The sequence below is a fragment of the Solea solea genome, chromosome 2 (assembly GCF_958295425.1).
Source record: "Solea solea chromosome 2, fSolSol10.1, whole genome shotgun sequence".
Taxonomy (NCBI): Eukaryota; Metazoa; Chordata; class Actinopteri; order Pleuronectiformes; family Soleidae; genus Solea; species Solea solea.
The window spans coordinates 34,154,627-34,181,250 of NC_081135.1; the positions used below are offsets into that span (position 1 = coordinate 34,154,627).

General features: G+C 40.0%; 3 protein-coding genes across 4 annotated transcripts; 1 reads left to right on the forward strand and 2 right to left on the reverse strand.

Moving 5' to 3' along the window:
* Positions 1–1,238: 1,238 nt before the first annotated feature.
* On the reverse strand, positions 1,239–13,160 carry slc40a1 (solute carrier family 40 member 1). The gene is made up of 9 exons (XM_058622298.1): positions 12,946–13,160; positions 11,093–11,145; positions 9,757–9,824; positions 8,637–8,796; positions 8,034–8,149; positions 4,522–4,648; positions 3,944–4,189; positions 3,224–3,856; positions 1,239–2,797 (listed from the first exon to the last, which is right to left on the reverse strand). The coding sequence occupies exons 1-9, from the start codon at positions 13,116–13,118 to the stop codon at positions 2,481–2,483; spliced, it is 1,893 nt and encodes a 630-aa protein (XP_058478281.1). The 5' UTR covers positions 13,119–13,160; the 3' UTR covers positions 1,239–2,480.
* Positions 13,161–17,588: 4,428 nt separating this feature from the next.
* On the forward strand, positions 17,589–22,063 carry asnsd1 (asparagine synthetase domain containing 1). 2 transcript variants are annotated; one of them, XM_058652459.1, is made up of 5 exons: positions 17,589–17,664; positions 18,290–19,762; positions 19,934–20,115; positions 20,207–20,259; positions 21,817–21,906. In XM_058652459.1, exons 2-4 carry the CDS (start codon positions 18,359–18,361, stop codon positions 20,256–20,258), a joined length of 1,638 nt encoding a protein of 545 aa, XP_058508442.1. In that variant the 5' UTR covers positions 17,589–17,664; positions 18,290–18,358; the 3' UTR covers position 20,259; positions 21,817–21,906. The 2 variants fall into 2 exon arrangements, with proteins under 2 accessions (XP_058508442.1, XP_058508441.1); XM_058652458.1 differs by lacking the exon at positions 20,207–20,259 and having other exon boundaries at positions 21,817–22,063.
* On the reverse strand, positions 21,698–26,505 carry zgc:136439 (uncharacterized protein LOC678627 homolog). Its single transcript, XM_058652464.1, has 8 exons — positions 26,014–26,505; positions 25,245–25,334; positions 24,648–24,727; positions 24,452–24,567; positions 24,263–24,360; positions 23,142–23,210; positions 22,395–22,453; positions 21,698–22,307 (listed from the first exon to the last, which is right to left on the reverse strand). Exons 1-8 carry the CDS (start codon positions 26,203–26,205, stop codon positions 22,187–22,189), a joined length of 825 nt encoding a protein of 274 aa, XP_058508447.1. The 5' UTR covers positions 26,206–26,505; the 3' UTR covers positions 21,698–22,186.
* Between the last annotated feature and the right edge of the window lie 119 nt (positions 26,506–26,624).

The window sequence follows — 26,624 nt, forward strand, 5'->3', positions numbered from 1 at the left end:
AAAAAAGGTTTTCAGACAAACAGCACAGCATGACATTTTTGTTTTTTACAAATGTATATTCATGTAATTTCAAACAGACTTGACAGTTATTTACATTAAACCTGTATGTAAGGCCATATGTGTGTGTGTGTGTGTGTGAGATATTCCTGAATCAGCAGACTAACTGAATGGCATTGTTCTCATGCCAGGACTGAGTTTGTGGTTACAGAAAACCTCGGCGGGACAAGCAAACCATGGAACTCCTGACTCAGCACCATGTCTTCCACCAGTTTTTCGTGAGAATGAGAGGCTAAAAAGTAGCCCCTCTGTTTCCCTACACCTGCTGCCACTCCATCTGTGTCCAAGCCAAACATTCCCTCCTTCCTCGCCATTTCCCAAATATTCCCTACAGAGACTCGGGTGTGGCTATTAATTCTTGAAGTACCCACTCGTGTGTGTGTGTGTGTGTGCGTTCGACAGCTGTCAAACCGAGCTTATAGTTACAAATGTAAATGAAATTAACCTTTGTTTAATGAAAGGCGAACTTTCCCGGTGTCAGTGATTTTTCTGGGCTACTACAGCGACGTCTGATCAGTTAAATCCCATCACAGGAAAGGCAGCCTGCAGAAAGCTTCAATGCACTTCTTTTCTTGAGGTCTGTTATTTTTTATATATATATACTTTTACATTTTCCTACACTGGTGCTGTGAAGTCAGAGAAGTCAACAGAATAGAGTGGACGTAACCTTATGGCAGTGCTAAAAAAGGTTTTTTGAAGAGTGGTTGTATGAGGTACTGACTGCGCCGTGCAGGCCCTGCCTCTCAGCTTCACTCTCTACACTGTCTACGCCAAAGATACCTGTTTGACACCATTTGACAGCCTTTTATGACTTAAAACTGAAGTTTTTCTCAGTTTGTAATTCACTTACTCTCCTGCACCAAAGTCCATGCCGAAAATCAGCGTTTTTTACCCTCCAGCGGAACAGGAGCTGCTGGTCCACTGCTGCCTCGTCTGGTAAGTTTGTGTCACTTGGGTAAAATGAAAAGTATTTCAAATGCCAAAGATAACAATTTTTTTAAATTTACAGATGGGGGCAGCGGTGGATCAACAAAACCCCTCTGTGCCGTGATGTAAAATCACCGGTTTTATCTACGGGCTTTGGTGTGGGGTCACTTCCCGTCCTGAAAAGACTTCACGTCAAATGGTGAGTTTAAACAGCAAATATGTTAATTGTGCCTTAAACTTAAGTGAACTTGAGTGTCTAAAATCAGCTTTTACCTCATACAACCTTAAAAAAAACTATCACTTTAAATAAGAATAACGACTTCCTGAGTAATAGGGGCTGTGTGATTTAAACTCAGGGCTGATCCAGTTTTTCTGTGTGGTGCCGAGTGTTCCACTATGTGCCTTTTTTTGAATGCAGCGCCTGAACAGACTGGAGAACAGAACGATGAGGGACTGAAATGGGTGGGTGGGTCAGGACTTCCACCCTTGTGCAAAAATATTGATCAAATACCTGATCATGCAGTGGGTGTAATGACACACGTCAATCACTTAAAGTGCCTGTGTAACAACAATCAAGATTAAAAAAAATAAAAACTCAAAAGAAACAAATCATAAAAGGTGACTAAATTAATCTACTGATGTAAACTAACAGGAAGTACAATCTCAGAGCGGGTTAAAATAATTCCGATGGTTATACCGAAGCATTATTGAACTTGCACGTCTTTCCCGTGATATATTTGCAATGCTTCAGACAGATAACTGGCTTCCTTTCACTGCCTTTTACACCACATAGACTTTGGTAAGTGAGATAACTGTTGATAAGGGTGCATAGGATTTCTTTGTATTCTTATGGCACAATCATGAGCGCGCGACAATACTGATGATACAGTTACTATATGAAAAAAAACAAAAAAAAAAAAAACAGCAACCACTGTTTGCTCTTCCTGAATAAATACAGTTAATTGCATAACCCTTATAACCACGCATTAAAGACACTGAATCCCAGCTTTGTGTTCGCTCACATAAAAAGACGTCCACAACCTGCTCTTCATACATGGACGCGTTAGCTGACGCAGGCTAACAGCTAGCACACACGGCGGCGGGCTACAGCACCAGTGGTGTCACTGAAAGGTGTCCAGCCTCATGTGCTCGCCTCCCTGCAACATTTCTCCCTCGTCTTGATACGTTTGTTCGCTGAAGAATCCATTTACAAACCTTTAATAGGATCCTTTGTGACGTATGTGAGGCATGTGCTACGTAGCATGGAGCAGCAGGTGAAAGTTAGCGAAACCCCTGCTGCGTCTAGAAAAAAATTCTACAGATTCCATTTCTTTAGGACTGTAACCTCTACTTGCCGCCTACATGTTAAGTTCTGGTTTGTGTTAGCATTAGCATTCTGCCAGCTACAAGCTATGGTGTTAGTAAGATAAATAAGATGCAAGGTTTGGGTAAGGCTTTGTGAAATATGTACCCTGGACAGAGTCTCTTTAACCTGGTTAGACGGTGGTAGGAAGTGAGGGGCTTTCCGCCGTCTCCACCTTCTGCTCTGGTGAGCAGCAGAGGAAGAGGCGGGTACCCAGGCTCTTGAAAGCAAACCTGAAGTACATGGCGTGACCAATGGCCACAAAGGAGACAGAGATGATGACCAGCAGGCCGAAGGCCTCTGGGTTTGGAGCCAGAATCACCATGATGAAGTGCAGCAGGTCTAAGAGGTAATTCATGGAGTTTTGGACACCGTTGATCACACCTCGCTCCGACTCGATTACGTTCTCCTGGATGAGCTGGGTCACTGTCAGGTCAAAGGACCATAGTCCTGCAGGACAGAGATCAACAGTCAGTGTTGATGACATTTTTACAGCCACATTAAAATGACTGGAACTCAACAGAACAGTGTCACAGGAAAGATCAGGCCATATAACCGGTATCAAAGGTTGCAGATATTGCTCTGACGGATCCATAGATCTGGAGTGAAATTCCGATGACTTGTTAAAAAGTTCAACCTGCTTGCACCTGCTTAATTTACCTTAAGAACATCATTTGGAAGACAACCTTTTATGATCTTATGAGAGGACGTGAACATTCCATGAAAACTTTACAATCTCCATTAAATAAAACTAACAAGCCGCAACTTTTTTGACTTTGCACCATTTGCTTTCTTGGAAATGGATCATCAAAGTATAATTACATCAAGTCAACCACTGCTACCACAAGATCTGGAGAACAAAACAGTTTCACTCACCAACTCTAGCAGCGATGACGCCAGCAAACAACAGACTGACGGATATGTAAGACTCCAGAGGTGTTGGCAGCTCTTCAGACGGGGCAGAACTGGTGGCATTGACCCCCACGTGAATGTTGTGGTCAGGTTCGAGCAGAGTCGTCTCTCCCATTAAGTGAGAGTAGAGGTCCTGGAAAGGTGACACATTCAGGTTGAAGGGGCTGCCGGGTGTGAACACGGAGGCCACACACAGCAGGAGGCAGGACAGCTGAGCCACGCCTGAGATGAAGCCGGTGCGAATCAAGCCGCACTTCTTGCGAATCCAAGTGAAGGCGACAGTGCCGCAGATACCGAACACAGCCGAAGCTCCCATTAGTAGGCTGAGCACTGAGCCGTTGAGCCCCTGTGTGTAGGCGTAACCAGTGGTGATGCAGTCGAACCCCAGTACCGTCATGTAGAGGCAAGCCAGGGACAACCCAGCCAGAAAGATGTTCTGATTGTAGTAAGCCACCCAGCCGCTCTTGAGGGTGCGCAGGGGTTCGGTCACCTGGTAGCAACAACTCTGCTCTTTGGAAGAGTCGGCCTTCTCCACCATTGAGGCTTCGTTCATCAGAGGCTGAGAAGATTCCTCTGGATTCTGGCCGTTCTCCAAGTCTGCAAATGACAGAGAGACAAATCAGTGAAGAAGCCAGCAAACTCTCTCCATACCTGATAAGTTCAGATGCAGGTTTTAGTAGCTACCTTTTTGGTTATTCAGCTGTTTCAGCTCCTGCCCCGACTCCTTCTGTCCACCCTTCATGGCCAACGCCGGCGTCTTCTGGTAGACCTTCCACAGCAGTGTGTACTCCAAACACATGGAGCACAGGTTCCATCCAGAGATGAAACCACAGCCAATGAAATGAGAGCCAAAGGCCATTATCTGACCCACCAGCATTGGAGCCAGGATGTTGGTCAACTGGTCAATAATCCTCACAGTGGCATTCATGTCTGTTTGATACAAAGGATACAGGACAATATTAATTGAATGGGTCCTCCTAATTTGACACAGTTAAACACAATCGTATTGGAGCACTTTTTCTTATTACAACAGTACTTAAAAGACTGATAAGGGCGACCAGCTTCATAACTGCTGAGAATGTGTTACACCATTACAGCAAATCTTTTAAATGGCTTACAATCAGGGGAAACTGTAGCCATATAAGAGGTAAAAATGAGAGTGCGTCAGCGTCCAGGATTCAAAGTCTGCTCCACTGAAACACTTTCAGATAACAGGTCACATGTGGCCAACAAATCCGTGCAGCCGGCAAACAAGCACCGACCTGCCAACTTGCTGCTGTCCTGACCGGCCACGACCACGACCCAGTCCCTCTGGATGGTGATGGACGTCGCCGTGCTCGCAAGGTTGGCGATGTTGGCGATGGTGATGACCAGAATGTAGCAAATGGTCTAATAGAAAACAACAACCCAAAAACACAAACATGCCTGTTCAGGTTCTGGTTCCATTTTATCCAGTATAAACTATTCTTGTATATGACTATCATACACATCAAATGAATTAAAAAACAGCACCCAACCAATAAAATACAGGATAAAGAACAAAACCAGTTATGATACAGATAAAGTTTTCTAAATGGACTTGTACAGTTACAGTTGTCAGAGTCCAACAACTGCCATAAATAAATAACACCTACAACTATTCATCAATTATTACTCACTTGCTTAAATGAACACAACTATTTTGATTATTGATCGGTTTAGGGTTGGTTTTCTTCTTCCAAAAATGTTGTCCTTTTGAAATTTGAGAAACATTTATCATAGTTTTCTAACATTCTATGGATCAAACCATTAATCAGTTAATCAAAGAAATAATTGACTCATTAACTAATAATCGTCACTTGCAACCTTGAGGTAAATTAATCCAAAAAAACAAAAAAAGTGCGTGTGTGTTCGGAACTTGACAAATTTTCAACTCAGAAAGTCAAAAACTCTGACATGGGATTCCAGGATCGCTGCCAACAGCTACTCTCACTGTTAATTGTACTTCTGTCATATTTGCTTGACAGTAAAACAGCTGCTTCGCTGTTTGTGTGTGTGCCGTGGTTTTGCCCGTGATACGTTTGCATCTATGGGTTTTTCCGACTTCACAGGAACGCACGCGGTCGACTCAGACACTAATGGAATGCTGCGTTTATTCTCCTTAGAGCTGCCATAGAGATCCATTGTTAGTGACAATGAGTGACATATTTAATCTGAGCACACACAGCGATCCTGTTACTTCAAATACAAACTAGATCTATGGTCCCCCTGTCTTTTTTGACTTCTCATCCCTTACTGTAGATCACACAAGGGCATCAAAAGGCCCTGGGGCCAGAACCGGCCTGCAAACCAGTTTTATCTGGCCCAAGACCTGTGTTATTTTAAACCTCTTTGTTCAAATTCTGACATGATGAGACACTGCAAATACTGTCTCAAATAATCTTATTTATAGCATTTTAGGAGTGAAACACTGTCGTTTTTTTTATATTTTTACAGCATTTTTTACTTTTAAAATGTAAATGCTACGCATGTTACATATAAAGATGGGTTTGATGATGATTATTTCTTTCATTTGCATTTATTTGTGGCCCTTTTTTTCTGCTTCATCTATGCCTTCTGACCCCCCTCATCACTGAGTGTAGGGACATCGCTTGTATTTCTTTAATCTTCCTTGGATTTATTTTCCCAGTGATGGGAACTGAACTAGAGCTAATTGTATTTGATCCACATCTGAGAGAATCCACCCCCCCTCCATCCAAAAATGCCCTATTTTACATCCGACATATTTTGAGCGACATTAGCTGAAACTGCTTTTACTGAAACATTTTCTTGAAACTTTTACTGTCATTATTCAAAGTGTTGGAGAGTGAGACTTAAAAAAAAAAGTTGGACCCATTGAGATTCATTGTACCTTCTGCTATTTGCATTATACTGTCACTATTAACCCCTTAGAGCACTGATTTTTTTTCCATTACTATGTTTAAACGTACAGTATATACAGAGGCTATAAGAATTTCATTTTAACCGACTATATAAACACACCTGAGCAAAAAAGTACTCAAAATGAATTTGTGAAATTTGGAAATATGTCACAGTCAAGTTCACTTGGCTCATTTGTATGAACAAAAATTAAAAACAATACAATTGTAAACTTGTTTCCCCATGAGTATAAATAATAATAAAGTATAAAATGTAGCATACACAGATGACAAACATGTTTTAGCCAAAAGTAAAAAAACAAAAAAATCAATCAAGTTCCTGTGGGAAAAACAATCAATAGCATTCTGTGAAAAGTAGCTGCTTATATCATGTGACTTCAACTGCACATTGCAGGACAAATACTGTAACACATACATCACTTTGACTACAAGTGACCCGATTATGAGACACAGGGTCTTGGGGCGGGGACACACTGTGTGTTTGTAGAGCTGTAATGCACACTGTAATAATGCAGCTGCACACAGAAACATTCTTCAACAAGTCGAGTCACATTCCTCTCTAACTCAACTGCGCCATGTCATGTGACGGGCCTTGAACAACCTGCTGACTTCTCACTGCAGAAACTCAATCTCCTGTTTGACCGGCGCAGTCCTCCTCCTCGAAACACCTCGGCACTTTCCTCTACCCCCTTCTCTGGGAACCCAACGCCTTCCCACATGAGCAGAGGGCAGCGCTGGACACATTCCCCATCAACAGAAAGGCTTTGTGTTTTCAACTTGGCAACTTGACTTCTACCCTGTGATGGACGCCAACCTGCTCAGACGCATTCTCTGCGTCTCGGGCTCGGTTCTCCCCGAGGACGCGAGTAAGTTACGCTCATGCTTTGTTTGCTTGTGATAAAGCTGCTGTCAGTGTTTTCAGAGAGGAAACGCCTCTTTGTATAATCCTGGCTCCTGATTGGATGATGGTGTTGCAGGACACTGCAGGTTTACTGTCCCGCCCACGTGAGCGAGCAAACCCTTTTACATTTTAGAGGCCTCAAACTCACAATGACCCTGGAGGCCAATGAACTTCAACGAAAGTCTAACAGTTAACTCTTTAGTGATTTGAAACTGCAATTAAAGATATTAAGGATGATATTGCACACCGTTTCAAAGACAGATAGTTCACAACATTTAAACATTAAATCAAAATAACTTGAATTCATAGTTTAATGTGATAAATATAGCCTAATGTGTCATTAGTTTTATTACAATAAAAATATTGTTCACTGTTGGTTACAGGACATGGACTGGTTGGGGCCACATGTGGCCCGCGGGCCGCGAGTTTGAGTCCCCCCGCCGTTCAAGGTCAATGACTAGCTATCAGATAATAAAGCTATTCAAATATTCAGTATTAGTAGCGCCTCCTTTGACGCTGTGAGATTTCCAGTTGAACTTCCTACTCTGCAAAGAAACCTTGAAAACGTGTGTCTGTCTCATAACGTCAGGATGTCACTGACGGCAGCGTTAAAGAAATCAAAACTGTTGACGATATCTTTTCTTTTTCCACAGTGAGCTCACTAATTAACCCGATGCCATCCCGTGACGGGTTCACAGCCGCCGTGACGCTCATAAACAAGACTGAACTGTGAATACTCGGAACGGCCTCGTTTCACGAGTTTCCCAGTATTCATCACAACATTATCAGCGCTCATGGGTCAGACCACACCCGTCGTCAAACGCACATACTCACCTGGGCAGTTTCAGGACTCCACAGTTGCCAACAATACGTTCATTTGTGCCCTGTCCTCAAACATGACTAAGATAAAACTCTACTCTACGTATTTGGATGGGGGCTTGGCGAGATGACTCACCAGAATCCATCCACTGTAGAGACTCGCGAGCTGTTCTTTGTACTGGAAAACAACCATCAGGAGGACCCCACAGGCGATGACGCAGCTGTTCTGGACGAGCAGTGAAGTCTGGGCCACTGTGGGAGTACAGTGATAGAGCGTTTATTAAAAATCTGACAAAATAGTTCATTATTCATTGGCATATTCCTCTGGATAAATATTACACAAGAGGTGCATTTAAAAGTGAAGGGTTGAGTCGTGATGGAAAACTGCACAGTGTTTGCAAAGTGATGACTACTTTTGTACAGTTTTGTCATTTTCTTTGTGACAAATTGTTTATTTTCCAAGAATGGGTTCAGATTTGCTGCTAGACCCAGGATTTGTGAGCTCACTAATCCATCTTCCAATTCAGCAAATGATGAACGTTTAAGTATTGAAGCTGCTCATGGTTATTCACATGCTAACAACATATTGGACTGGATTTGATGAAGAAGACGAAGGTTTTCTGTTCTAAACCACTGCTGATCAGAGCCAGAGCTGGTAAACACTGGCATATGCACCGCAGAGTCATTTGACCTGGGATTTAAAACCTGTTTACCAGTCTGAACGGGGTGTAACTGTTACCTTTGAGTCTCGGGTTTCTGTCCACCCAGTCTCCGATGATGGCCCCCAGCAGCAGCACAGAGCCGGCCACCACCAGCCCGTACACAGCCGTGAGCAGCAGGCTGTTCCCGTACAACTCCACCAGGAAAACGGCCACGGCAAAGTTCCACATCCGGTCACCCTAAGAATTCAAATCATTCAAATCATTTAAAGTATAGTGAAAGTGTTGGATAAACATTTTGTTTGGCTGCATGGCCTGAAAAAAAATATGGACCACTTCAGTTTAACCTGGCTGCTTTTGTTGTAAATGCTGACTCAGCATTCCCAAATAATTAGTAACCCAGTGAGATATTTTCTCTACCTATAACGCTTCTCATACTGTATACTTCACACAAGAATGAAAATGCCTTTTCAGTACCATGGATAGTGCCTCCCAGCCACAGATGCCAACACTAATGTTTAGAAAGATGGTTATTATTTGAATAGAATTCATGGCATTCCTTGACTATGGGACTAAGGAGGTAGGTAGGAGATAAGGTAGGTAGGTAGGTAGGTAAGCAGTACTTACAAACAATGTAAATCAGGGTATAAATAAACATTCAAAGTAATACAAAATGTAATAAAAAATAAATTAAAAGTTCAGGGGCGTGTGCAATGATAAATGAATCATTCTTCAGTTTCATACCATATGCAGTCAAAAATGTATTTAACCATTTATGTACTACTTAATTAAGCCAGTACCTATTTATGAACACACTGTCAAGCTCTGATTTAAAAAGCTCAAGGTAATTGTGTTGAAGGTTTTTGGGCCCATACATTTTTTTGGCAGCAAATAATACAAAAAAATCTCCAGACTGAGACTTCAGTAACCAGTTATTGACAACATTAATGGTCTATCTCACCAATCTGTATCGTTTACAATTATAAACACAGTATTTTCAATATAAGTGATAGGTAAAATAAATATTAAACACCTGAAATGAATTCTGAGAACAAAAATAGGTAATTGTCATAACTGTCATAATTGGTTAATAAATAAATAAATAATAATAATCTACCTCTAAGTGTATGTATGCATGTGTGTCACCACAGTGAACGTCAGTCCACTCATGTGTGATTAAACATTCACTGTCTCACTTACCCACGTTGACAGAGCATGTCCCATGTAAATGAGGAATTTGGCCGAGGTGAAGAAATCTTGCACAGATTCTGCGGAGAAAATGCAGAATCATCAAGACTGAGAGAGAGGGAGGGAGGGGGAGAGAGAGAGAAAGGGAGGGTAGAAAGAGAACAGCCCTCTCTCCACCTGATGTTCTATTAACCTAACATAATTGTAATTTTACATGTGGTTACATTACTCACACCTTTTACTGTAGGCATTATTCCATTCAGCCTCCTCATGTTCAGGCTAAATGCTGGTTCACTGTCTCACTGTCCTGACTTACATGAACTGAGCAGAGCAAACCTGAGCCAATTTGAGCCATATTTGCACATTATGTGTGTTTGGAATTCCTAAATTATTGTCTATTTTAATTTCTTGTTTGTAATCTGTCTTTTTGAACTTGTTTTTATTATGAGTCAACAACTTATAACAACAACAACAACAATTTAATACACTAATTATACTTCAAAATAACAATATTAACAGCAAAGCAAATAGTTTTAATATGATATAATTAGGGTTACAACGATTAGTCAATTAACCGATTATTAATCGATAACTAAATTAACTAAACTAAATTAGAGTGGGTTTTTCAGCTTATTAAATGTGAATATTTTCCAGTTTCTTTGCTCATATAACAAATAAATCATTAAAACTGAGTTATTTTGGTTTGTTGACAAAACAAAACATTTGTTTTATGGTTTGAAAAACTCTGGTCAACATTTTCTAACATTTTCTGTACTCCAATCGAGAAAATACTCAACAGGTGAATCAATTATGAAAATAACAGCAATGCAAATAGTTTTTTTAATGTAATAATTAGGGCTGCAATGATTTGTTGATTATGAATCGATTACTAAATTAATCTGCAACTATTTGAAGAAGCCCCCCACTCAAACTGATTAATTGATTATTAAATGTGATTTTTTTTTTCGGTCTCTTTGCTCCATATTGACAAATAAATCATTAAAACTGAATAATTTTGGTTTGTGGACAAAAACAAGACATTTTCTGACATTTTATACAATGATATAAACGATTATTCGATAAATCGAGAAAATAATCAACAGATTAATCTAGTTGATCAAACACTTAATAGCAGCCCTACAATGCAATAATACTTCAAAATAACAATATTTAACAGTACAGCAAAAAGGTTTAAAATGCGTTATAAAGAGTTATATTCTTTCTTTCTTTAATAACGATAATATCGATTGTAGGTCAACACAGCCTTCATACATGTTTTTACTCTACAGTGACAGCAGAATCTGTGAGCTATAGGTTTGTAATTGTGTTATTATGTTGACGATCTTACCACAGCAGGTTTTCTTGGCTGCAGGATGATCCATGTTAAAGCTGTCCTGACTCCTGAAGGCAAACAAGTCACTGTTGTTTGTGTCTTTTGTGCTGCAGATGGAGCTGCAGATGAAGAAGCTGCTTCCACAACCACGACGCTACAAAAACAAAAGCGAGGACGCGCGTTTTCCAGTCTGCCCTCCTCTCCGCACTTAGCTAACACTGTAGCTGAAGTTGGAAAGAAATGATTTTATGGACGAAGACTTTGGTCTTGTCACATAAAAACACGGGACGGAGCCGAGTGTCAGCGCCGATCTGCCGTACGGTTTACTGCCCTGTGAGCCTGTGCGTGTTGTGCCTGAGCCTGAGGACTCCTGCGAGCCTCCCATATACTACGCAAGCTGAAAGGGGGCGGGGCGATTGCGCGTCACTTTAGCCCACTTCATATTGAGGTTAGTGGTGTTTGCGCTGTCTGCTATAGTGTTTGTGTGTGTATGTGTGTGTGTGTGTGCACGATATAGACGATTAATTTAATAATAGATTTTTTTTTTTTATATTTGACAATGTATAACACATTTACATAGACCCATTTATACACACACGTACACACACATTTATACACATATGCACACACATATATACACACAAATAAATGTTGATCAATATATATGTATATTTATATATATATATACATACACACATATATATATATACATATTTATATGTATAAACATCACTGTAACTTGATTCCATGATAACTACACATTTACCCTCAATTATTTGTTTGTCGTCACAACTTTAAGCAGTTTAAATATTACAGTTGCATCGATGTGTAAATGTAGTTTTTTTTAAATGTTGTCATCGGCCAAAGTGGAGCTAAGGGTAACTCACATGTTTACGCTGGCTCATATTGTATAGGGAAAAGGAGTTAAAGATGAACTGAACCTGTGTTTTTTTTTCCACATGGCGATCACAAATGAAACATTTGTTTAAACATTTTGGCAACATGGACTGCAACAACTGACATTGATGCCTTCACCCAGTGGTTTATTATCAATTAGCCTTTTTTTTGGCAATCAATCAAGCCCTGCCTGTGGTGAGCAGGGACAGAGAGAGACAAAAAGAAAACAGAGCATGTGTTCGGATGACTTGCATTTGTCTGCCCATGTCAACAGAACAGAATCACAGCTATAATTACTGCAGCTTCTTGGCTCGCATCAAGTCTTTGTCATATTTACTCATCAGTGTTGTAATGTAAAGTACAGTACAGATACTTTGTTACTGTACTTAAGGACAGAATGCACGTATCTGTACTTGACTTTGTTATTTATATTTATAGCAACTTTTACTCTACTACATTTCCTCAAACTATCTTTGTTAATCGTTACGACCAAATAAAATCAGAAGAAGAAGAGTTGAATTATTATTATGGAATTAACCCCCATCCTTCCAGTTGAAAGACAACTTGCCCTACCACTGAGCTACCATGGCTCAATCCTACTTCTATACATAGTACATTTTATATCAGAAAATTACCTTTTGATACTTAAGTACAGTAAATGTCACATACTTTAAGACTTTTACTGAAGTAATATTATAAAAAAAAGTGACATCAACTTCTATCAAAGCCATTTTCTGGTAACATACTTTAAGGTACTTTATACACAAGACTGTTAGTCATTCATGTAACAATTTTGTTAAGTTTTAGTCGACTAAAAGTCTCATCATTTTCCTTAAGAACAAAAAAAATTGTTCAGCCCTAGTTTCAGATCAGATGTCATAATTACCTGGGGGAAAAAGGCACTTGTTATAATGAGTTTTCTTTCTTCTCCCCAGCAACTAAAATAATTAAATAATGCATTTATGTCGTACACTTGGTTGCTCTGGCAGAAATCTCCGGTGTTCTTGCTCCGTGTAGTTTTGCGTCGCAGCCACAGGGTGACAGCAGTGACAGCACGTCGCGGAAGTAAAGCTGCTGCTGCGCGTGAACTCATTCGGAATATTTGTCTCCTCATTTTGTTGACGGAATATAGACAACAAGGCATGTTCAAATAAGTCTTAGTCAGTGTTTTAGGACATTGGCGTGGTCTCGTCATCGTCTCGTCTTAGGGTTGAATATGTTTGGTCTCATCTCATATGACGAAATCAACACAGGCCTGAAGAAGAGGAACTTTGATCCTGTGATAAAGAGCTTTGAAGCAAAGACCATCTTCTTCTAAGAGGTGCATGTGGATCCAGCCTTCCAGATACTGGATCTCCTGACTCATCCACTCCATCCAATCCAGAAACATTCCGAAGTTGCATACCTGTCAAACCTTGGTCCTTCACTTTTGGTTCTACCAAACTTTGAACTGAGCTGAAGAACCTTGAACTGTGGATAGGAACAGTTTTTCCTCTGGAGGTATCTCCGCTCATGTTCCCATCTTTTGTGTGGTTATTTTGTCCGTGGTTTGAGCGCCTGCACTGCTGATCAGTTTCGCTGTTATAAGTCGTTGGAAGCCCATGTTTAATTTACCAATCGAAGGACTAGAAATCCATTGGGGACTCCCTGCGCAATTTAAAATTCTGGCCACACAGCTGGTATAGGGGTTAGCACTCTTGCCTTTGCAGCAAGAAGACCCGGGTTTGGAGGTTTGGCATATTGGACACTAAAGCAGGGGTATCAAATGTAATGGCCTGTAGTGGCCCATCAGACTGTCCAATCCGGCCTGCAGGATGAATTTGTGAATATATAAAGGCTATATGTTAATTTTCCAGATAGTTTGTGACTAAATGTTGTGTGCCTTTATCGGTCCATGGTGATCTGTATGTCGTAATGCACACGTGTCAGTGTTAAACTTAGGTATAATATTGTTGTTCACTTGTTGTGTTGAACAACACTTATTTTTCTCGAGAAATTTCAGTTTGTTCATCACACGTTTGGTAAAAAGATTCTTCAGTAAATGTTAAAAAAAAAAAACTACAATGGTAAAGTCCTTGTTGTTTAACCCTATGTCAGCTGGGATTGGCACCAGCGCCCCCCAGCGAGTCCCTCTATTCTAAAGAAAATGTAAAACGGTTTTAAATCGACGTGCCATCACCATGAGGAATCAGTGGAGACTCTGAGACGTCACAGCTCCTGGACAGAAATAGTCTGGGGGAACAATCCTTTTTTAAAAACCCACAACACACGTTCTTTTTACTCTCAGGCCTTTATTATTTCAGGTTTATGAAACGACCACAAACGACTCACACGAGAATTACGCACAGGAGAAAATGTGGGTAACGGGGGCCCCTCCTCCCCAGTGGGTTAATCCACTCCTGTTTTTAGCTGATAACATTTGATCTTCTCTTGCTGTTTTTCATGCCCTAACAAAGTCTTTGTTTAGGTCCAAGTATTTTGTGGCGGAATGTGGAAACTCATTTTTGTTATTACTTTACCTTGTGCCCCCTCATTCCACGGACTCTTACATGTAAACATAAGCACATATTTTGAGCCGGCACGGTGACAATAGGCACTTCTAACCCCTTTGTGATCTATTCAAGGATCACACAGAGTCTAAGTCTGCAAACACTTGAGCCTGGTGCAAACAGATTAGTGCACTATTAGTTGGCCGGTGTGTCAGCCGGGCTCAGGCGTAGCTCCTGTCATCAGCGGTCAGAAGGCTGCTGTGTCAAGTCCTCTGCTCACCTGCAGCCTCTGCAACAACAAGCGGTGTTTACGTGGGCTAAATTTATACTACCAGTACAAAAATATGAGCATGACTCGTCTCCTTTGACTCTCACCGAGCCACAAAGAACAGAAGGGATAGAGGTGGATGCAGGATGTGAGGGATGTCACCTGAAGAGCACTGTGAATGAAGCCAGATTATCTGTGTTCACTCAGAATATTTTTTTTAGCCCGTCTCACAGCAGGGATACAAGTTATTAAAGAACAATTCCATGTTGGTTCAAACACTTGAACACACAATGAAACTGAGTGATTCAAGGCAGTCGAGATCTCTCCCAGAATCTCACAACACCACACACAGAAACATGACCAACCACCCGAGTGACCAAGGAACACCAGACACAATGATTATGATGATTATTGTCACCCATTTTTGGAACATAACAGTGTTGTGGTCTTATTGTTTCTGTGTCCCCGGGTCCTCTGATGTGTGCCATCAAAGGTCACTCCGTCAGGAGTCCGTGACGACCTGGACCTGGACACCCTCTCTGACAACAAAATGACAACAGTGTTTTCACTGAAACATAAGCAGCTGTTTCAGATCGATATGTTGCAGCACAGCGGGGCAGGATGCCAACATGAAACCTCAGTCAGGTGTGTTTGCCTGTTGAGAACTGCAGGTTCACGGGGGGTTATGTTTTTTTATTTGGTTTCACAGGTCAGGACTAAAACATCTCAAAAACGACAAGGTGGAGTGCCAAGAGATTTGAAGCTGACAGTCACCGGAGGATTACTTCTATTGACTTTTGTGACTTTTCTCTCTAGTCAATGTCCTGTGACCCATTTAATTATATCTTGTCTAGTGTATTAATTACACAATTGTCTACATGCTATCTTGATTTAATGTCTGTCTTTGTTATTTACAAATTCACTTTGCATCACAATTATAGTTTTACTTGGTGTACAATATCATCCATAATATGTTTTATTGCAACACCATGATGGGTTATCAAGATATCGTTTTAATTAATTACTAAACACTTAATTTTTCCTAAACTTTTGTCACTTGTTTTAGGTCTATTGGGTCTTATGTTTCTATATTTTATTTATCTGTGATGTACAGCACTTTGTTTCAGCTGTTTTGCTTTATAAATAAAGTTGGATTGGATTGGACTTGAGTGACCCCCGACCCTCTCTTGTCCAGACTAGAAGTTCACTGGCCCCCGGCTCATTTTGAGTTTGGGGCCCCTGATTTACACGTTTTACATGGCTACTCCACTTCATTTCACAGGCAAGTATTTTTCCTCGATATATTACATGTTCAGATAATTTCAAATATAGACTGTAACAATCAATGGTAAATAATTATGTATAATAACATAATAAAAAAATTAAAAAAATGTCTCTTCATTTTTATAGCGTTTAGCTCAACGCATCGCTGTTTTTTTCTTACCTGTATATCCTATAATTGAAAGAATGACAAAGTTCTAACCATTAAAAAAAAAAAAAACATTTAAATGCAGCGGGGAATTCTGTTGCTTTTTTCTTTTTTAAACTTTTGCTCTGACGGTCCCTTGTGATTCTCCGGGCATGACAGGCAAGAGCATATAAATCATGTGTGACGATTTCCTCATTCCATCATCTGAGTTTGTTTTCCAAAGCCAGAAACAACAACACAGGGACTAATATCAGATGACTTGTCCGGAATGGCACAGGTCAAGTTTTATTTTCTGGAGCTGTGACAAATAGAGGCATGGTCACTCTGTGGTCAGCGCTGTTCTCACTGTGACTTAAGTTTCCACCTCGGTTTTAAGTCATGAAAGCAACCGACCCATTTGTTTTGAACCATTTTCACAAAAAAGAACCCACAACTACCTGTGTGAAATAACATGACACTGTTGTTCATTACATGTTTAACACACATATAGGCTTTGGAATTTTGTTTCAACTAAATGTTTTGAGTAATAAAACAAACCACAGACCTCTGTGGTTGCCAACGGGTAGTTTGACCCACTCTCCAAAATTCAGAGATAATGAAATGAAACTAATATGAGAGGAAAACACACACAAATAAATCTTTAACATACACAAACACACCTTTACTATTGTTGGTGGAAATGTGATAATTTGTTAGTAGTAGTTTAGTATGTTAAAAAAGAATTAATATGTGGCCTGTATATACACTTTATTTTTTAGATTTTGTTTCCAAAAAAATCACATGTGGCTCTAATCCTCTTCGGTAGTTAAGGCTGTTTGAGAGAAAATTGATATGTAAGCCTCCAGGGGGCGCTAAATCTCCAGACAGAATTGGGACTGAATAACCCGGAAGCTAATCAGTCGATGCTAACACGCAGCATGTGTCTGGTCCTGGTCCACACAAACACTGTGGAAAACAAGCGTTAAGTACACTATTATTGAGCGAAACCTTTGAACAAACATGTCTTCTAAAAGTCGGGAAAACGACGATAATTCCGAAGGACACTCTGCACTGAAGGAGGAACTGAACAAACAGGTACAGTTCGCCGAAAACATGTAGCTGGTGGCTAAAGTCGGAGCTACAAACATTAGCCGGCGAACATTTCAGATAGCAAGTCTAACTCACTGTACGTCAGAATAACTATGTTGGGTGTTTTCTTGTATCTTTATATTTTCATAAAGTCTGACTACTTTAAAAAAAACCGAATGTCACCCACGTCCGTTTAATATTTGTTATTAAATTCCAGGTAAAGGAGCAGAAAGTTGTCGTGGATGAGCTCTCCAATCTAAAGAAGAGCAGAGTGAGTGGATTTGTTCAAACCCAATAAGAACGTATTATTAATTAAATGGTTTTCCTGTACTCATTTATGTTTGTGATTTTGTTCTTTAGAAAGTTTACACCCAGCAAAGGAACAGCAAGATATTTTTCCTGGCAGACAGAGGACAGACACTCAGCTCGTGCAAAAGTAAGCAGTGAATTCGAATTCATACAATTTGAATAGATTAAAGCTTAAAATGACTGGTGTCCAGCTGTGTGTAGACACTTAGAAGTAAGTTGTAATGGTACATGGTCTGTATTTATATAGCAATTTTCTAGTCTTGATGACCACTTAAGCTGCTTTACCCTACAGTTTTGCCATTCACTCATCTTTCATACTCCTTCACTCGCTTCCTGCACAAGATGAGACATAACTCATAACTCAACATAAAGTACTTTTTGTAGGGCAACTGCAACTAACCATTACTTTCATAATCGATTAATCGAGTAATTGTTTCGTCCACTAACTAAAAATGATTCAGTTTTAATGACTTCTTTGTTATATGGAGCAAAGAAACCAGAACCTATTCACATTGAAGAAGCTGAAAAAGAAGCTGTTTTTGGAAACTGGAACATTTTCCAGCTTGTTAAATGTGATCGCTTTATGTTTTTCTTTGCTTCTCTGTATGAAAAAAACAAGACAAATAAGACTTTAGAGATTTAGAAATTTAGGAAACTTAGATGTCACTGTATGGACCAGTCAACTACTAAATAATTCAATAAAACAAGTGACAGATTTTGAATGAGTACATGTTACATTTGTCTGTCTCCAGAGAAACTGGATGTTCTGAAAAAGGAACTGCAGGACATGTGATACCAACCTTCACCACATCTTTACAACAATGTGTGGCATTTTTTGTCTGTTGAGTCTTTCGCCCACTCATTTTGAGTGGGACAAGTCAGTACATGAACATTTGAAGAGGAGAGGGCCCAACTGGAGTCAGGATCTCACAGTTACAGGCAGCAGCCCTTGCTACCAGTGTTTATTCTCTGCCCATGTCCTGCACATGAGAGGTCACCTCACCCCTCAGCCTGTTCAGGACAGTGGTGGAAACGTGCTGGTGTGGAATGGGGAGATTTTTGATGGGCTGCCAGTGTTGCCAAAGGAGAATGACACTGTTGTTTTCTCTCAGTGGCTGTCATCCTGTAGCAGCCCCTCAGAGATTCTGTCTGTCCTGTCCAGCCTGAGAGGACCGTGGGGGTTTGTGTACTACCAAAAGGCTGGGGACTACGTCTGGTTTGGAAGAGACTTTTTTGGAAGACGGAGTTTGCTGTGGAAATTTGATGCAGGAGTTTTGACCCTAACCTCTGTCGCAGCTAACACTTTGAGTGATGAGTTTGCTTGGCAAGAAGTCCCTGCAGTTGGTGTGTACAGGATTGACCTTAAGGCAGCTGCAGAAGCTGGCACTGTGACATTTGAGCTTTATCCTTGGGCGTATGCTGGAGAAAGTATCATATCTTTGTGCAGTGAAACTGTTTTGGAGTCTGTTCCTTGCGGCTGCACTGCTATAATGAACAAATCAGGACTGGTACTCACTTCACCTGTGTGTCCACTTAATATGTCCATCCCAGAGTCAATAAATGAGACAGAAACTCATCAACACGCACAGCCGTCTGTCAAAGATCTGGACCGGCTGCTGTCGAGCAGAGAGAAAAATGATGTGGTGAACTGTCTGATTGATGTTCTCAGTGAGGCAGTAAGACGACGTGTCCAGTCTTTGCCCTTTGAGGTTCAAGACCTTTCGCCTGAGAAAGACACTGCCAGTGTTGCCATACTCTTCTCTGGAGGTATAGATTCTATGATTTTGGCTGCTTTGGCCGACCGTCACATTCCTGCTCATGAACCTATCGACCTCCTCAACGTGGCATTTAAACTACAGGAACCAAAGCAGCAAAAAGAGTCCACAAAGAATCACAAAAAGCCCAAAAATAAGCCAGCAGATTCTAAGCCTGACGATGCTGCTCACAGAACATTCAGCCCATTTGATGTTCCAGACAGAATTACTGGGAAAGCAGGTATCAAGGAATTGCAAGACTTGAATCCCGGAAGACGATGGAATTTTGTCGAAATCAATGTAACACAGGAAGAGCTGCAGAGAATGCGCCAGGAGCGCATTACTCATTTGGTTTATCCTCTGGAGACAGTACTGGATGACAGCATCGGCTGTGCTGTGTGGTTTGCAGCGAGAGGGACTGGGTTCATCATGGAGGACAATGAGCAGAGACCTTTCTCATCATCAGCAAAGGTAAGGTCTTGAGCTCTAAGGTTAATCAATACATGAGATTACTTAATCTTTTTGGATATTAAAGAGAAAGGGGTTCAATTGTTGTGAATAGGTAATACATTTTTGTACAGTTAATGAATCAGAAATTGTAACCAACACATATTTTTCACATTTTCATCCCTTGTTTTGCAGGTTATTTTGACAGGAATTGGAGCAGACGAGCAGCTCGCAGGTTATTCCAGGCACAGGGTTCGATTTAAGATGTCCGGACACGAGGGACTGATCCAGGAACTTGCTATGGAGCTGGGCAGGATCTCCTCCAGGAATTTGGGCAGGGATGACAGAGTGATAGGAGACCATGGGAAGGAGGCCAGGTAGGTGTTTCAAACCTGCAACCTGTTTCAAATGGCAAATAGATTGTTGTTTGTTTTAGAATGTCGTAATTTAGAGTTTTGGCAAACACAGGTGGACGTTTCCCATTGCCCGACTTTCAATGGGAAAAACAACTAATCAATAATGTAAGTAATCATTAGTGTCTAAACAGCTGTTCATGATTGCAGCTCTCTTTCTTCCCTCCCTCTCTCTCTGTGGGAGTGAGGGGAGGCATGTTGTTTGAACAGCTGTTTGTGATTGTTGCTCTCTCTGTCACTGACTGTCCATTCACTTGGAAGAAGTGCTAAGCAGTGTTTATTTACCACCAAGAAAAACAAGCAGATTGAGAAACTGACATTGACTGGAATGGTCGTGTCAATGTGGATGTACATTTTGATTTTTTACCAACCAGCAGCACAGCATTAACACTGGCTATATACAGTATGAGGGGCTTTGTGCGTGTGTATAACTATGTATATATGGATAGAACTTAGGTAGTTGATGTCATGCAACCCCATCATGCAACAGTCAGAAACAAACCAAAACTGTTTTGGTAGGATGTGTCTGGCACCGATCAATGCCATAGATATATGTAGATATACAGTATATACTTCACCATCTGTTTTCATAAAAATTGATTCTGAACATTTACCGTATTACCAAAGATCCTGAGAGATGGCAGAGTTGTGTCAGTGATCCAAAGTGAGCGAAAAACACACATTGATGTATATCAGAGTCCCAGAAATACTACTTCTAAAGTAATCTATTTGCATCAGTGCTGTCCTCGGTGCAATGGGCTTTGAGATGATTGTTTTAACCAGCTATTCATCAAATTCATTTCCAGACTTTAGAATGTATGAATTTATATTTGCCTGTAATTGAAGGTGAGCTGAGGTAGCCGAGTAGAGAAATTGTATTTAATTTTGTTCACAACCCATTGAACAATAATGCATTGTCAGAGTGATTTGTGGATTTTCATTCAAGACTCCAAGTGGTGTCTCTGTTCTGTGACTCATACGTTGTCCCATTTCACTTCAAATCCAGATTGTTGGATTCTCAGTATAGGGGTGGGCATCTCCAGAGACGCCAGGATAAGATATTATCACAATATTGCAATATGCTGAGTAGTTATATCATTGTATAGTGCGATATATTGGGATTTTTTCCCCATCTTTTTTCAACTGCAAATTATGGTCACAAAATAAACTTTGTCAACATCTGTATCATACAATAAAATTATTCATCTACCTCCAGGCATTCATTTAATCTTTATCATCGAATTTCTCAATTATTGCTCCAACATTCCTGTTTATTTTGACCATCTTCCCTCCACTTTGGCACCATCTAGAGGACTGAAACGTCAGTTGGTGTTTTTATTCTAATACACAAAAAGGTTAACCTCTATTTGTCAGTTAAAAATGTACATGTTAAAAATCAATATGTGATGTCTCAAAAAGCGATATCACCATGCGATTTTGCATGATCAAGTCACCATGCAAAATATCGCAATATTTCACTGTATTGATCGTGTCTGACTAATGACTAATAATTGTTATGTGAGTTATTCGAAGAAACAGACACAGGTTACTGCAAAAATATTTAATCAAAAATATTGTTGTCATGAGCACAGCAGACGAAATTCCATTCCCCTCTGTTGTTCAGAGTATGTTGAATCTAACAAATGTCCCTCTTGCGTCCTGCAGATTTCCCTACTTGGACGAGGACATGGTGAATCACCTGAATTCTCTGCCTGTGTGGGAAAAAGCCGATCCGTCTCTTCCTCGAGGAGTCGGAGAGAAACTCCTCCTGAGGCTGGCGGCGAAACAGCTGGGCCTCGGTCCGTCTGCGGTCCTGCCCAAAAGAGCCATGCAGTTCGGCTCCCGCATCGCCAAGATGGAGGACAGTCGTGAAAAGGCCTCTGACAGATGCAGAAGGCTCCTCACTGGTTAGACAAATCACTGGTTGTAATGAAGAGCTGAAGGATTGTTTGAATATAAAATGCACAGATTGTTGGCCATTGATGTCACATCTCGGCTGCCTTTGGACATTGTAGCGTTGTTATCATTCATGTCCTTAGACCATGTAAGACTTGACATCTTTGAGATTTTCTCTGAAGTAACGGTCGCATTCAATATAGGAAGACAAGTTTCCAACATCGAAACGGCCCGAAATCTGATGAATGTATACTGGCTTCCTGAAAGAAAGAAAGAAAAAATAAATGAGAAATGCACAAACAATAGAAACAAACAGCCTGTCCAAATGTAGGATTACAAAGAATTACCTCGGAATGAGCCAAGACACAAAGTTTCCTGGGGCATCTTTCTGTTCAATAGGTGCTTCCTGAGGGAAAAACACATCATTTAACTTTTTTTTTTTTAAGAGTTTGTTTACACCAACATGTTTGCTGGAAAAGCTTCTGCAAAAATCAACAGTGCTAGTTCTAGTTTCAAGCTGTAAGAATTCACTTTAAATCCACGGAGCGTGACCAATATAACGCAGAAACTGACCTTATATGTCCTCTGCTGTGTATTTTACACTTATGGAAACAGCAGTAGAGGACATTATTTCCCCACCTGCATTATTCCGACAATTTTCTGATTAACTTTCTTGCGTCCTACTCTGAAGAACACTTGCACATGCAATAAAAGCATGTAGAATTAAAGTTAGTTAGCTTTGGATTCAGTACCTGATAGGAAACGATCACCTCTCAAGCTGAATCCGTTACCTGTGGATTCTCATCTCTCGGTTTCTATGCTCGCTTCAAGTGTAATTTTGGGAAATAATCCCACTCTTCTGTCCCTGGATCTCTGGTGATCTGCTAAAACATTCTCACGTTTGTCTCCGGCTGCAACAGCCATCTTCAATTTGAAGAGACAAATTGTCTCATATGTTGCCTGGTCTATACGTCAATGGATTTGAACAATCGCTGCTTCCTTACAAAGTGTTATTTTGATTCCGATTACTCCATGACAGAATTGTGTGACAACAGCTACCGGAGCTCTATTTCTTTGTTTGTTTGTTTTTTTACCTTCTTTTCCTCAAGGAAGGTGTCCAACATAGGAAGACTTCTCTTTGAAAACACATAGAAACAAGGACACTGCAACACAGAAACAGTAGTGCATGAGCATGCTGCAGTTTGTATTTCACTTGACGCTGAAACTAAAACCCAGACTTGGTGACGTGTGACACTGAGGCTCTGACTTGGCTCTTGGTTTGCCTTTAAATAAATAAGAGCGTGTCCCACCTCTTAACAATACGTGACCAACCACTTACTGCTGTGCAAACACTGATACGCCTCAGATCAGTGTTTTTAGCTGAGGTCACCGCTCCAGGTCATAATCTAACAGTGTAACACCAGAAGAGTACATTTAATTTTTTTAATGGATTATTTAGGAAATGCAGACTTGTTCTAATGGGATTTTTATACACAGTAAAACAGTCAGACAGTGTTAAATTAACACTAAAAGATTTAGTGTAACTTATATTAACACCAAATAAGTTATATTTAACAAATTGTATCTTGTCCTAATCAGAAATAGAGTTATTCTGCTCGCTTACACTACTAAAACCAAAGATAAAACAAAATGTAATTTATTTCATAAGAATAACTACTAAAGCAAAAAGTTAAATACAGACATATTTTATTTTTCAAAGAATAACTTCTAAAACTAAATGTAAAGTTTAATGTGTATTTATTTCATAAAAACAATTCCAGAACGTAATGAAACATTATTTTATGTAAAATCCCTGAACCTGCCATCGATTGTTTTCACAGGAAATATTCATAGTTTGCACATGTGGAGAGGCAATCGGGTTTCCGATAGAAATTGGGTAAAAACGGATCAATAAATCTACATTGAATCTTATCTTACCAACAGTAGGTCCTTCTCAATACTGAGTGGAAGTATTTTTCTGTTGTTGATGATGCTTAGAAAAATGAATATGTGCACATGAATTAATTTAGAGGGCAGTAAGAATGTGAACCATCAAATCTGATTTGTAATGACTGCTGTAATCTGGTAATCTGAACGTAGCTCTAATGTCACTCTGGTCCTTCCTACTTTGTCTCTGCTTTCTTGTTCATTGCTGTCTCACATACGTTTGTGACATCGATATAGGCCATGTGGTTCATGTTGATGATAAGCTTACCGCTCTCCTTGACTCGGTCTCAGAAGGAAGAGGTTTCTCCTTCATACATGTGACGCGGAGCTCATCGTCTACTTCCAGTATCCCATATTTGTGGGTTTCTGTACAGACACAAAAAAATACAGTAGCAGGATTATCTGTGAGCATTGTTATAGTAACACGAGGCATTTACACTGCAGCAGTAAAACTCACCTTCATCTTTGCACTGGTATGACAGCACTAAACAGTTGTCCTCACACTTCGCTTGGAGGTCAGCAAACCTCTCTTTGACTTGTCTGAGGCTGAAATCGTCATCGAAGAGGGTGTCACTGTTGAGTGGAAAGAGATTTTAATCATTGATGTCACAGCTGTAACAGCCTGTCTCTGATTTGAAGACTTTAAAACGTACCCTCCAATAACTACAACATGGTCGTCTATGTTGAAATGCTTGACAGCAAGCTGCAGGCAGGCCACAGCACCGAGACGCTCCTGGTGGAACGAGAAGATTTGATGCAGAGGTTTATTTGCTGTGTTGACCCAAGTAAGGCTGGGCGATATGGCTCAACTGGAAATGAAATTTCTGCCCTTCTTAAAAGTAAAGTGACAATACACTCTAAAATAGCATATCTACTGTTTATGACTTGTGCTACATGCTTAAAATATGGTTATTACTTTTAATTTCAGATAATACCTGGTTTATTTCTTTGGCTTTTTAATGTTAAATGAAGGATATTTTACATGTTGCCTATAAATATGTAACACAGATAATTTGTCTTAAAATTATAATTTTGTCCATTCCATGCATTTTAATCTATACATATATTTTATTTATAATATTGAGTGTATTTCACAAATGTATTCAATATAATGAAAATATAATGTGATAAATGTGATGCAACAGCCTTTAAAACCAGGAAAAATCACAGACACTAGACACACTGTACTAGAGCCCTGAGATCATAGTTAAGAGAAGGATACATTTTTTTTTTTATAAAATTTGATTTACATCATTATTTCTTGTCTGATCGCTGACAATCTTGACGTTTGTGAATTGAGCAGCCCACTCTTCAAATGCAGCCTGGTACAGAGCGTTGGTCTGTGGACACAGAGAGATGGGGAGAATCACAGAGTAAGTCATTTCATTTTCTGGTGCTCAGAATTAGAAGTGAAAATCATTCACGTTGACTGTAACAGAGCTAAGGCTTTAAAACAATATTTTAGGGCTGCAACTAAACATTTCTTCATTTAGATGGTTGTTTCATACATAAAGTGCAGATTATTGTTTCCCAAATCTTACATTTAAAGGTTGACCAATATGTTTTTTTTTTCTATGGCCAAAACCAGGGCAGCTGATAACTGATGACACTTTTTTGGGCACATGTATTTAACCAATCAATATATTTTTTTTTCAGTGTGTTTAAAGATAAATAATAAAAAAATGTTTTTCTTATTACTCCCCAAATACACATTTTCTGTCTGCACTGCAGTGCAATTAATACAAATAATGTAATGTAACATAAACTTACTGAATCTGAACCAAAATTAATTCAGTTTGTTTTATTTATTTAAAAAACAACAACCCAACAGTCTAGCTAAATAGGCTGACGATGAATTTAATAATCGAATAATCGTTGCAGCCCTAGTTGACTCAAACCGTGATAAGTGGTAGACTCATGTATGAAATATAACATCGCCATTTAAACTTAGCTACAAAAACTACAAACATTTACTTTAAAACATGTAAATCACGTATTTTTCTTCCGGGATCGCCTTACAACAACAAAGATATGTTCCACGGCGGCAGAGACGGTCAGAGCCTGGACCCAGTGACTGATTAGAGCACAGTGTCCCACCGGCAGCAGCGGCTTCGCAGTCCCAGCCAGGTGTGCGAACCTCCCGCTGGTGTCGGCCACCACGTCCCTCTGGAGCCTGGTTCCGTAGCCAGCGGCGAGAAGGACCGCTTTCATGTTTTTTTTAGAAACCAGACGTCAAGAGAAAACCGGTCGTGTTTATTGGTTCTCCCAGTTTCAGCAGGTGAAGCAACTCAAGAGGAATCGCTAAAAAAGTTCACGATAGCTTTGGTTAGCAATCCTCTCGCAATATCTTACGCAAGTCAGATTTTTAGGATTCGCGAGACGCCAGCGTTTCCGGTAGATATTAACAAGATAAAATCACCCTAAGTGCTGACGAATCCAAAGTTTACATCGCGTTTAACTTATTAACAGCTCTTAGTTTTAGTTTATTCAAAAGAAGATTCGATGAAAAAATTTTTTTTTCATGAAATTTCAAAATAAAAGAAACCTTTTCCGGTCAATTTAAGAACAATATACGATATAACGTGAGTGAACCATACAGTAGGTATGTTAATAAAATTCATCTTTTTATT